Source organism: Silene latifolia, chromosome 2, assembly GCF_048544455.1.
Source record: "Silene latifolia isolate original U9 population chromosome 2, ASM4854445v1, whole genome shotgun sequence".
NCBI classification, from domain to species: domain Eukaryota; kingdom Viridiplantae; phylum Streptophyta; class Magnoliopsida; order Caryophyllales; family Caryophyllaceae; genus Silene; species Silene latifolia.
Genome location: NC_133527.1, coordinates 167,877,516 through 167,889,812, shown reverse-complemented (window position 1 = coordinate 167,889,812; position 12,297 = coordinate 167,877,516). Strand labels below are relative to the sequence as shown.

General features: G+C 34.0%; 1 protein-coding gene across 3 annotated transcripts; it reads left to right on the top strand.

The window, feature by feature from the left end:
• The first annotated feature begins 9,284 nt into the window (after positions 1-9,284).
• On the top strand, positions 9,285-11,807 carry LOC141643309 (transcription factor bHLH30-like). 3 transcript variants are annotated; one of them, XM_074452407.1, is made up of 3 exons: positions 9,285-9,398; positions 9,735-10,115; positions 11,176-11,807. In XM_074452407.1, the coding sequence occupies exons 2-3, from the start codon at positions 9,756-9,758 to the stop codon at positions 11,626-11,628; spliced, it is 813 nt and encodes a 270-aa protein (XP_074308508.1). In that variant the 5' UTR covers positions 9,285-9,398; positions 9,735-9,755; the 3' UTR covers positions 11,629-11,807. The 3 variants fall into 3 exon arrangements, with proteins under 3 accessions (XP_074308508.1, XP_074308507.1, XP_074308509.1); XM_074452406.1 differs by having other exon boundaries at positions 9,286-9,472; XM_074452408.1 differs by having other exon boundaries at positions 9,290-9,472; positions 9,846-10,115.
• The last annotated feature ends 490 nt before the right edge of the window (positions 11,808-12,297 follow it).

The window sequence follows — 12,297 nt, the reverse complement described above, 5'->3', positions numbered from 1 at the left end:
CATGTGAGACAGAAGGTCCGTTTCAGTAGGATAGCGTAGCATATGACACCGAATCTGGGTGTTGATGAATAATACTCTTCTCATGTGACTAGATAATACGTATGACTATATGAGTATGCTACCATGGTTCTGTTATGGTAGCTAGTTGAATAAGCAGGTGTTGTTGGTTTGAATATATTTGAAAATGAGATGGTCAAAAGTTGTTGGGAAAGAGAGGGTGATGCAAAAGGGTAGTACCTTTATTTTTCACACATCTCTCGTTACTTTCTCTTTGGCCATCATCATACCTTTAGAAAGTTTTGGGCAACTTCTGTAAAGTTAGGATTTTACTACTGGGAATAGAAAGTGAGGAATTGAGGATGCCTAATATTCGGTCCCAATGTCATCCACATATTTGGAAATTCTTATCACACTTGTCACTTCCATTTTTCAACTCCTCCATTTTCTTGTTTCTTTGCAATTGTTAAGACTATCTTTTTCCCGGTACCCAATTTAGGTCTGAGGACAAGACCCATGCAAATCTGAGGACAAATTGTCGGATAATTTACATTTACTATTGTTGTTAATATTTTTCACTGCGTATGAGTACTCTCCCGTCCAATCATTTTGTTTACGTTTTATATTCTTTGTGAGAGGTATTTTATTCAAAAATAAACAAATGATTATGACAGAAGAGGGAGTATAAGATTTTAAGACCTATTCTGGGTCTGATGAAATAGATAGCCTTGCCAATTGATATGTTATACAACTGTGCTATATAGATAAATAAACTTTTAGTTTGTTTAGTGTAAATGTTCCATCAGATGGCCCCTGACGGTTGGGATTTTTGAAACTTTAGTTAATTTTTTTGAATTTTTTCCAAGTGTACCTTATATCTTAACCCATCCGCCCCTCCTCAAATTTTCCGTCTTCCTTAAGTTTAAATCCCGACTATATGAATTTCGTAACTTGAGTTTGAAACTTCTCAACGAAAAATTATTCTTGTAATATAAAATCATGCCTGTAAAGAAACGTACTTCAATTATGGTATAGTATACGAGTTTGTAAACAAGTCGGTCTTACATACAGGTCTTACGTACAGTACATGACAACATGGTTTATTTGACTCAGCTCGTTTGTATGTAGACGCCTAGGATCTTCATACATAAAAGGATTTGTTTTCCTTTTTTTTTTTCTTTTTGAAAGATTACATTTTTATTTCGTAATTTATTTTCGTAGTACAATTTTTACTCATTACAGTACAATTTTCACACAACTTTCCATTTGATACCCTTTAGCTAAAAACAACACTACACAAATTTCTCTCAATTCCTCACCAATGAACTACTCAAAACAACCAATTTTGTCAATTAGGGATGAAAAAGTACCTGCAGTGGGTTAATTGTAAACGATTGACCAATTTCTTTCTTTTTTCTATTTATTTTGGAATAAGACACACTCATTTAATTGGGGTGCTGCATATGCAAAATGATTCATCATCCTTTCTATTGACCAATTTCGTTTTGACAATGCATTTAATTTGTTAATTGTAATCTATTGATCAAATTATGGGTTTTTCCCGATTAATTGGGTAATTTTTTGGTTTAGAATGGTTTTAGGGTTATTGGGGTTTAAGTGTGGTGGTTGGAGGTGGTTCACTGGTGGTTATCCACGACAGTGAAGGGGTTGCCGTGGTGGGGGCAAAGGGCTGCGACAGTATGTTATTTCTTCACCTTTTTACCAGAGGGGTTGAGAAGTGAGAAGGGCAAAATGGTCCACAATGTACTGTGATGAGTAAAATGTGTACTGCGAAAATAAATACCCTTTTATTTAGGTGATTTAAATGTTTTCGTAAAAGACCGCCTTTATGTCTTTTACTACCTTTTTATTTATTTTTTATTTTTTATTTTTGTTAATCCCTCCGATTCTTACCAATTGTCCCTTTAATTTCAATGAATCGGAGGTAGTACTAAATTATGAGTTTTCGCCAGTTGAACAAATTTCTGCATTCAGCAAGGGGTAGTAGTATGGTACCTTGGTACGTACTACGTTTCTTTTATACTCCGTAACTCTTAATATCTATCCTTTTATAGGGATTCTTTTCCAAAATGAAAAAAATAAATGGTAAATTTTCATTTAGAAAAAAACCTAAAACTAATGAGTTAGCCATAAAACTAATGTATAATAATGTTAATAATCCAGAATACATACATTGGTAATTTGGTATAGTAGATCGGTGTTATGATTGTGAGAGACAAAAAGTCCCAAGATATGATTACTTCATTGAAAGATTTGGTCATATTCATATTCTTTTAAGAGAAGTGGAAAGAACTGTATTTGTTGATTGCATGTGAGAGTAAGTTTGTAACAAAGGACAAGAGATAATATTCCTCTCAGGGCCTTTGATGATTTGATCCAACCCCATGCATTATTATTCTACTCCATGCTAAATCATTCTGTCCCTTTGCAGCTCAATTTTCTTTTCAAACACAAAAATATAACCATAAAAAAAAAAAAAGGGAAACGCCAATTTTTATGACATTAGATGCTACATAATGGTGCATTTTAAAATAATGGAGATTCTGTGCTAAATGAAAAAATAAAGCCTCAAATATGAATGCACTAGTAGGTTTGGATTGATTTCCATCACTAAAACTGTAAATTTGACCACAAAAATCGGAGGCTCGGTTCTCGCGCTCATGACTGAACATGACCTTAAACACCCCCGTTACAAAATTGTTTTGCAATGGATTTGTCGTCAAAAACTCGATGAAACAAATCTGCAAACCAAAAAAAAAAAACAGTAACTGGGGATTAAAAAGGAGTCGGGTAAAAAAAAGCGTTACGCTCATTCACGGACACGATTTACTCAATCATGTACAAAAATGACAATATTACCCTTGTCATTAACCCTCCATTTTTTCAATTTTATTCTAAAAAAACCCTCTCAATTTGCTCCCTCCAACTATCAACCACCAACCACCAACCACCAACCACCAACCACCAACCACCACCACACCACCCACTCCCTTGCTTTATGGCTGTCGGAACGGCCAGCCAAACCCCCTCACCCTCCTAGACCCCACCGTCCCAGGCTCGCCCCCACCCACCCATCCTACCACCCCTCTCTCGCCTCCATGCACAGTCGATAACCACCGTCTCCCTCGTCGCCCTGCACTTCGGCCACCATAAGAACCTCCGCCCTCTCCCCTACTACCCAACACCCCTTTCCAATAACCCCATAACCCTAATTATTTCACCAACACTTGATCAATTTACCCCTGTTTGATTTAATTGAAAAAAGTGACGCGTAATTAACGAAACAATAATTCTTGATTGATGTGAAAATAACGATTAACGATTTGTACTAATTTGATACAAATTTATTAATTTTTGGAAGGAAGAGAGGAAGGGAGAATTAATTTTTCAATTATAAATATCCTTTGTAAGTGCCGTATGGTTTTCTATTAATGAATTATTTCTCTATTTCAATAAAACTCGTTCATGGATGAGCAATGACGAAAAAAAATAATAATGAGAGAAACAAATAACACATGTTTTTTTAGACGAAAGATTGATTAATTAATTAAAAATCGTCTTACGGTATCTATAAGTGATCTAAAAATTGACGAATACGGTTTTTGTAAAAATCAAACAAAAACATTCATTATATTCTTGAGAGAAAAATTGCTAATTTGAAATCATAACATTTTTTTTTTTTTCACACAGCCTTACCGGAGAAGGGATTTAGTGAATCAAGTTTACGCCTTAAGACGGAGTTTTAAAATTTCGAGTCTGATACCCCTTTAAAAAGAGTGGTTGACAGATTATCACATATATTCGGAGGTTTATCCGATGTGCAATTGATAAAACAATAACTACTGTAAGTTTGTTCATCGTGAAAAAAATTGCAGCATAAATTTCCTATAATTTTAGCGATTTTTACTTAAAAGATGTTGGTTTATTCGATTTAATTTTAAAACACTGTATTAATGATGATTGGTGTTTGGTAAATAGATGAAATACAAAGCAACAGAAACGCTAGTTAGGGGAAGTCGTGTCATTCCCCCAGGGATTTCAATAAAATTCCTTTTGATATGCCACTCAATATTTGTCAGACCATTTTACCTGACGCCCAAATTAAAGCCTTCCAAGTGAATATTGCGCCAAACACATTCGCCTTCCCTTTGCAACTTGCAAGGCACTGTCCATAGCATTCATTCAAGGCCGTTTTGGCCCGGGTCGAGTTAGATCATTCTGGATAGGGGGCAATCTAATATTTGAATCAATTTCAATTGTATGATAATTATTAATGTTTTTGTTACAAATTGCAAGTGTTTTATTGGGTCATTTTATCAAGTTATTAGCAAGCTAATTCAAGTTTGGGTCATTATATCAATTGAACATAAGTTTGAGATTACTCCACGACTTCACGTTGTACTTTTAGGTACTAGTCGTGTTTGAGTCGAACCATTTTATCAGGTCTACTGTCCAGCAAAGAAAATTCCCAAAGAGATCAAAAATAATTCACAAATATCATAGTGATTGGCTGATTGCAAATTTGCAATCAACAAAAATCTCAAAATCAATCATTTTCTTGTACTAAAAATGTAAAGAATACTCCCTCATCCCGATCAATAATTATCTTACGTACTTTTAGCACAAAGACCAAGGAAATAGTAATGCGTGATTTTGGACCATATAAAATTTGAGAATTGTTATCCACCTTCTCTTTTCTATCTTATCTTCTACCTTCTCCTCTAATAACAATAACACGGTTAAAATCTACATAGTATAAAAGTCAAGTTTTTTCTTAACTTTTGATTGACTATTGAGTTTCTACATGTGAGTCCCCCATGTTTTTTATTCTATTTAATTACTCCTCTCCTCAACCCAATTCCTATTCCTACCTTTTATTCCTATTTTCATTACTTATCTTAAAACATAAGTTAAAATGTTATAATTTACATAAAATATTGCAATTTACATACATTCAACGGATCTACCATGTTAAATACCTTTAATATAATTCTAATAAAATACGGTTGTATATTATCTCATATTCAAATCTAACATTTATCAAATATTCGAAACTTCAAATATGGACTATTTATATTGTCACGGTATTGAACATTTAATCACGCTCAATTATATGTTCATATATCAAATGATAGCGCCTGCTATTACGACCCGTGCATGTTTTGCACGGGTATAAAACTAGTATAATATATTAACTTAATCAATTGTGAGAGGGTAAAGGAAGAAGGTGGAAGAAAAGGTAGGAAGGAGAAAATAGATAACAATCCTCTATAATTTATAACTCAAATCGCACATGGAAGAGGCCTACAAAAGTCTACTAAAACGGGAAGAAAATTGCTATTCACCTTCTCTTTTCTACCTTTTTTTCCACCTTCTCCTTTAATAACCGGTTAAAATATACTCACTCTGTTCCAGTGATATGTTTACACTTCGTTTATTTTGTGGAGGATAAAGGAGTGTAAACATATCACTCGAATGGAGGAAGTAGTATATTTGGCGTCATCCACTTGCTATCCTACCCCCGCGATAAACATTATCTTAATCGTTTGTGAGAGACCAAAGAGAGGAGGCGGAAGAGAAGATGGAAGGAAGAAGGTAGATAACAATCCCCAAACGGAAAATAAATAACTATTCAATAATACACTCAAAAATGAAAATAAATAACTTCTCGACGGTACGGAGAGAGTAATAATATAATTAAAATTAGGCTTATCAACAAATTTCTACAACACCATGGTGAAAATCATAAACCATTCTAACAAGAAAACAGTTCAAAATTCAATTAACAAAGAAGAAAATCTGTACAACAAAGCAAATATTTCGAAACATACAGAAGATAATAGAGACTTGATAACGTACGTAAGAAATTGAAAGAGAAAACGGAAGAAAAGACAAGAATACAAAACAAAATATACTCAATTATTTTCTGATGATGCTGGATTATTTAGAGAAGAAGGAATGTCTGCTATGACCAGCTGTCACACTTTTGTCAGTGCTTAGGAAACAGTTTTATAATTTTTCATCAGTTCACATTTTATTTCTTGTTCAAAAAATGAAATCTTAGATCATGTTTATTGTTTTGTTTTGATCATGTTAGGTCGTTTTTTAGGTTTTGGACATGTCCTAAAACATAAGGACATAATATGGTACAATTGTTAATGTATCTTCTATTTCTTACAAGTATTTTGTTGGTTTTGGGTGACAAGTTTGGACCATTTGTCTATGACTACTCATTCTTTGCTAACCAGGTTGTTGTTGGTCTTGTTACTTGTTTGTACAAACGCTTTGTTTGATGAGATAATGACTTCTTTGACCATACTACAACCACATTTTGTTATGATACTCCCTTAGATCGTATTACAATCGAATGAAATAGAGTTACCAGATGATCAAACTCATTACCAACAACTTTTGATGTGTGTGTTCTTTCACTCTCCATTGTTTCGGATATGTGTTGTGCATGTGAACTAGTGATATCAAAATTCAGTATTCATACAACTTAGTGTAGATATGGTAAACGGGTCGATCAGATAGAGTTTTTATCAAGTCAATTTGAGTTAGTTATGGTCGAGTGTGTCATATATTCTGGTTGAGCCAGGTCAATTTGGGTTTTGCTATTTCAGGTGTGTAGTTTTAGGTCATTTACACCGGGTATGTTGTGCATGTAAAATAGTTGTATAGAAATTCAGTGTTCGTATACAACTTAGTGTAAACATAGTAAGCGTGCCATTCAGTTAGATCGAGTTTGGGTCGAATCAATTTGCGTCAAGTCGTGATATACATTTTGGTGGGATCAGGTCATTTTCAGTTATTTTGCTATTACGCGTATGTTTTTTGTGGTCATTCTGACCGTGCTATATATTTTTTGAGTCAGGGTAATTGAGAGAGATTTAATTAGTTACAGTAACTTGGCTAAAAAAATGTGTTTTGGGTATGTTGTTCAAGGTTTTAAAAAGGAATTAAACTAGGGTTATTGTACTTGATTAGCTTGTAGTCTTGTAATGAATGTATAAAGTTGAATGACTAGGTTTTGGTAGTTACAAGTAACTTTATTAGGTAAAAACTAAAGCCTATGCATTTAACATTTTAACCCCTGAAAAATTGGGGAAAAACATGGTACTCTGATCCAGGGGTTGTGAGTATTAATTACAAACTTGGACAACCTTAAGCAAAACTCAGCATTTAAGTATCTCTTTTAAGAGCCAGTTTCTGCTCAGGCAGTAAAAAGTATTGAAAGAGCACTACTTGGGTAATATTTACTTTTTACTGTGACACATTTATAGTATCAAAATTATTTCTACTGTGTTAAAGATGAAGTCAGTGTATTATACAAAGAATTGAATATATTTGATAGCAAAAAGTCATGGAATAATGTCGGATTTTGGGGTTTCGTAAAATTAAAAAAATAGACACAGTAACAGTAAAAAAGGGTGTACGAAATAGTGTTAAATCTGAGAGTGTAAGAAAATGATTGCACATAATGTTTTACTTTGTTAGTCCCGGCATTATCACTGCTCAACCAAACATATAGCTTTGCAGGAATATTCCACTTGCCTTCTTTGCTTTTCTTCTTTGTTTTCTTGTTTTTTTTTACCCTCTGCTCTCTTTCTTTTTACCATGTCATGCCACTCACTCGTCACTAGTTACCAACTTACCACAAACAACTTGGATCTTTGAAACATGGGACATTGGGGTGAGCCGACGAGCTAGTATTCTATCCATTTTCTAAGGACATTATTGGGGTTCATTTTCTTTTTACCATGCCACTTACTTAGTTACCAAACAATTACCTTAATTTAGGGTCGTCCCTCAAGCTTTAATTGCTGAAACCTAACTGAGGATAGATTAAGAAGAAGAGGAGAAAGTATAATGGTACTTTCATCATAAATTTTGGCATTCAAACGGATGGAAAAACAAATCTAAGAGTCGTTTTGAACTTTTGCACTGAGTAAAAAATGTGGGAGTAATTTAATTTTTTTTTTTAAACGGGAGTAAGTTTAGAAAAGTGGTGTTTTGATGGAAGTAATTGTTAATTTCTATACCATACTTGTTACTCTATTATTTATTGCTTGAAATTCTGATAATAAGATCATTTGTGAATAAAATTTAGACTTTTAGAGAGGACGAAGATAGCATTGAGACTTGAAGATACTTTGAAGATAATTAACTCCCTCTGTTCTAACCATTTTTTTACTGTTATTAGATTCGTTGTGAGAGGTATCTTAAAGGTAAACAAATTATTTGAATGAAGAAAGTATTTTAATTTAAAAAAAAATCAAATTAATCTGTTAGAGGAATTTATTTATGACAATCAGAAGTTATTAGAACCATATCTTGCAGATAGGAACATAATGTAAACATATTGTTTTTATGACTTTTTTTACATAAATGGTTCATGATTTCGTTGTGATGTTTTACGGTCCACAATGTTGATGTAAAATAGCTTTACAGAAGACTAAATTATAAGACTTCGTGACTACCAATTTATTAATAGCTGACATTTTATTTTATGCGTGGGAAGCTAAACGACCTAGTCTTTAATCTTGTCTAAATCACTGACTAAACACGCTTATTTTTACCATATTTTCGTCCACTCTAATTGGTTATATATGAGTCGATGTTATGAGGTTATATATGTTGTCGAGATTAAGTAGGCACGCATGTCAATGGAGTGATACGACTCATGCTTGGCACGCCCTGGGCTTCACGTCATGCCAAGGTTATTGTTTGATACAAATAATCGTGATTAGGTACAGCACGACACTACCCATTGACAACACGGTGGCTGGCACAATGGGTTAACCCACTTGTTGCACCCAAAAGTAGTCCAAAACCTAATAAAAAGAGGAGAATGGGCTATGTCGCCTATGTGGCACATAGGCTGGCAGCCTGGCACGACCTCTTTTTAGTTGATCAATTGTTTGCTAAATATCGAATGTGCATGATTATAAGGAGTTTTTCTCTAAACGGCACGACGAAGACCCAAGCATGCCCAACCCGGTACCCCGTGCCATCGTACTTGAATTGGGTTGTGCCAAGGCCAATAACAGAACACGATACTATACGACTCATAGACCACGTCCCCATGCCCGTGCCATGCCAGTTTTCATCCTAGGCCATCTAGGCACGGTGGGCTAGCATGAGGCATCATTGTTGTTCTGTATGTGTTATACAACCCATGTTTAATAAGATAGCTCATAATTTAGTTGACTTTGAATTTGTACGTTGCTTTCAATCCAATTAGTTCAATTAAACACCAATATAAAGAACTAGTTGGCGAGGGTAGGGTATGCTATCTATAGCCTCTTCTATAAGTAAGCCAACAACAACCAACACTCAACACTCTACATTTGACACAAACCTACAACCAAAAAAATCAGGTAATCATAAAGATTTTGCCAAAACAAGGAAGCCTTTGTATACTTGAACACATACAAACATTACTCAATATTCAGTAAGATTTTCTCACAATTTTCCATTATTATAGCTACTTTAATTCTTCATATCCCATCATATTTCTCCAATTAATGCTCCTATACTAAAAATTACTACCCAAAATATCATTTTCATATCTCTTGTACCTTTACTATTAATGCAATATATTCTCTTTTAACCAACAATAAAAAAAAATCCATTTCTTCAACTAATTTCTTAACTATACTCATAATAATTGTCTTATTTCTGACTCGGTTTTTTTTTTATCGATATTTTTACAGTTCGATCAACAGGCCATAAAAATGTTGGTGAATACAATGCCAAGTTACTATGAGCTAGGAATGTCATCAAATATGAATACTACTAATAATACAAACAACTGTTTTCTTAAGGAGCCTACAACAACAACAACAACAACAACAACAACAACAACAACAACAACAACAACAACAAGTAGATTAAATGAGAGTAGCATAATTGGTGGTGCAAGTAACATAGCAGTACCCTTTATGATGTATTCTTCCAAGGTAAGGCGGCTCTCGCCAGAGGAGAAAGCTCTTGAAGCATGCCGGAGCCATAAGGAAGCTGAGAGGCAACGTCGTGAGCGTATCAATGGTCACATTGCTACCCTTAGGGCTCTTCTCCTTCCTAACCTTAACAAAGTAAGCTTTTTTTTCTTTTTTTTTTTTTTAATCGCATATTCTTATATAAGACGGTCTTACATGAGAATGACCCATACGAGACAATCAGACAATTGTTACTTTATTTCTCTGTATTTTGGTAGATGGTGAAGTTTCTTAGTTAGTTGGGTTAATCTCACTTTTAGTATATAACATGTCTTGAAAGAAACATAAATGTTTTTTTTACCACCTTAATGACTAAAGTCATCGACTATCTTTTAACTTCCTAGCTAGCTTAGGGTCTTAACTTAGGAATCACTGTAATATACTCCTAACAATTTTTGTTTAATAGGTCCTCACCTTTTCATTCAAATATATAACATGTGACAATAAATTATAACTAACTCACAACTCGAAGCTTTATATACTCTCTCTGTTCTAATCATTTGTTTACCTTTGATTCAATAACCCTGATAAAGAATATAAAAGATAAATAACTGATTGAACGGAGGGAGTATTCGTTAGGAGTAAAGTTCTCTTGCAAAAATTCTCGAATTAATTTCTTTAAAAAGTAATGAAAGATTAGTTATAGTAGTTTAATTATGTTGCACGGTATATGGTATATGTTAGATTTTTGCCTGTTTAGTATACAGTTATTGGGTGGATTTCCTATTTTCCTTGCTTCATCAGATAAAGATACATGAAAACGTCGTCATCAATATTTTTCTTAAAATTCCTTTCTCAATGAGTCGCTGGAGTAAGACGGTCTCACAAACCATAAAATGCAGTTGTGTTAAAATTCATAAAGGAGAACTTTACTGCCCATGCGATCCTACACGTCTCGAATCCGGACTAAATAGATGGTATATTTTAACTAGGAAGTAATGACTAATGAATTAATTTCAGATAATAATTTGATAATTTTATATATCCCTACAAATCTACAATTCATGAGTTGGCCCACAACATAAGAATATGGCATGCTATAGATGAGCTTTAAAAAAATATTATGATAATCATAATTCTAGGTATGTATTTTTTAAGGGGGTAAAAAAGTAAAATGTGCTAGTATATTTATAGTAATGTTATGCAATGCGTATAGACAGACAAAGCATCAGTGTTGAAAGAAGTGGTCCGACAAGTGAGAGAACTTAAAAAGGCGACCTCTGAATTGACAAATGATCGAAACGACGTCGATGGGTTCAAATCCTGTTTGTTCCCAGGGGACATTGACGAGGTTAAACTATGTCGGAGTGAAAATGACACTTCTACCCTCATTGCTACTTTGTGTTGTGAGGAAAGGCCTGATCTCATTATGGACCTCACTAGGGCACTCAATTCTGTCAAAGCAAAGGTAGTGAGGGCCGAAACTTCGACAATCGGTGGCCGTACAAAGACTGTGTTATGGGTTCGTGGCGTTTCCGGGGCCGGAGGAATCGGTGGTGGGCCTGAGGGGTTGCTTAAGAGGGCTTTGAAGGTGGTGGTGGATAAGCCTTGCTCTTCTTCTAGAATGGGCTATGGGTTCCTGGGTGGTAAGATGCATTATCCATATTAAATTGGGCTTTTATGGGCCATTTTTATGGGCTGAAAGGTGGTTTTTGAGCCTGTATCAAACGGAGTTTTAATGTATTGAGGTAGTTAATAGACATTAACTAACAAATTATGATCATGTACTAAGTATATAAATGTAGTTTGGTCTAAGATATGAATTTATTGTGATGGGATTTTGTGTCTTCATATCATGGTATTCCAATGTTCACCAACTAATTTGTAATTTATTTATCTGCTATTAAGAATGCACTTTTATATCTTCTAATTAATTCTTATTCTCATAGAAAAACAATTGATTCTCAATTTTTTTGCTTTCAAGTCTTTAAACTTGAAAAAATAGAAAAAAAGTCGCTAAATAGACCTTCATTCTATGATAAAAAGTTTCGTTAACATTGAATTTAAAGACATGTCCGAAATAGGGAATTTAAAAGTTGTCCGTGACTTTATGCTTATTTCATTCAAATGGTTATTAATGGGTATTTAACTAATCTACATAATTATCCTATTATTCTAACATTATTACTTCGTCTCATCCAAGGCAAAGGTAATAGTTGCTTTATCACATTTGCCGAGCCACGTTTTGCAATGTTAATATCTTTAGTTACACATTATTAAAAATTATAAAAATTTGATATTCTTATATCGTTCATGACGATAAGTCAAACAAGATCTC

Coding starts and splice junctions, on each gene's coding strand:
- LOC141643309 (XM_074452407.1), top strand. CDS start 9,756: ATGTTGGTGAATACAATGCCAAGTTACTATGAGCTAGGAATGTCATCA. Junction 10,116..11,175: donor TCCTTCCTAACCTTAACAAA/GTAAGCTTTTTT, acceptor CAATGCGTATAG/ACAGACAAAGCATCAGTGTT.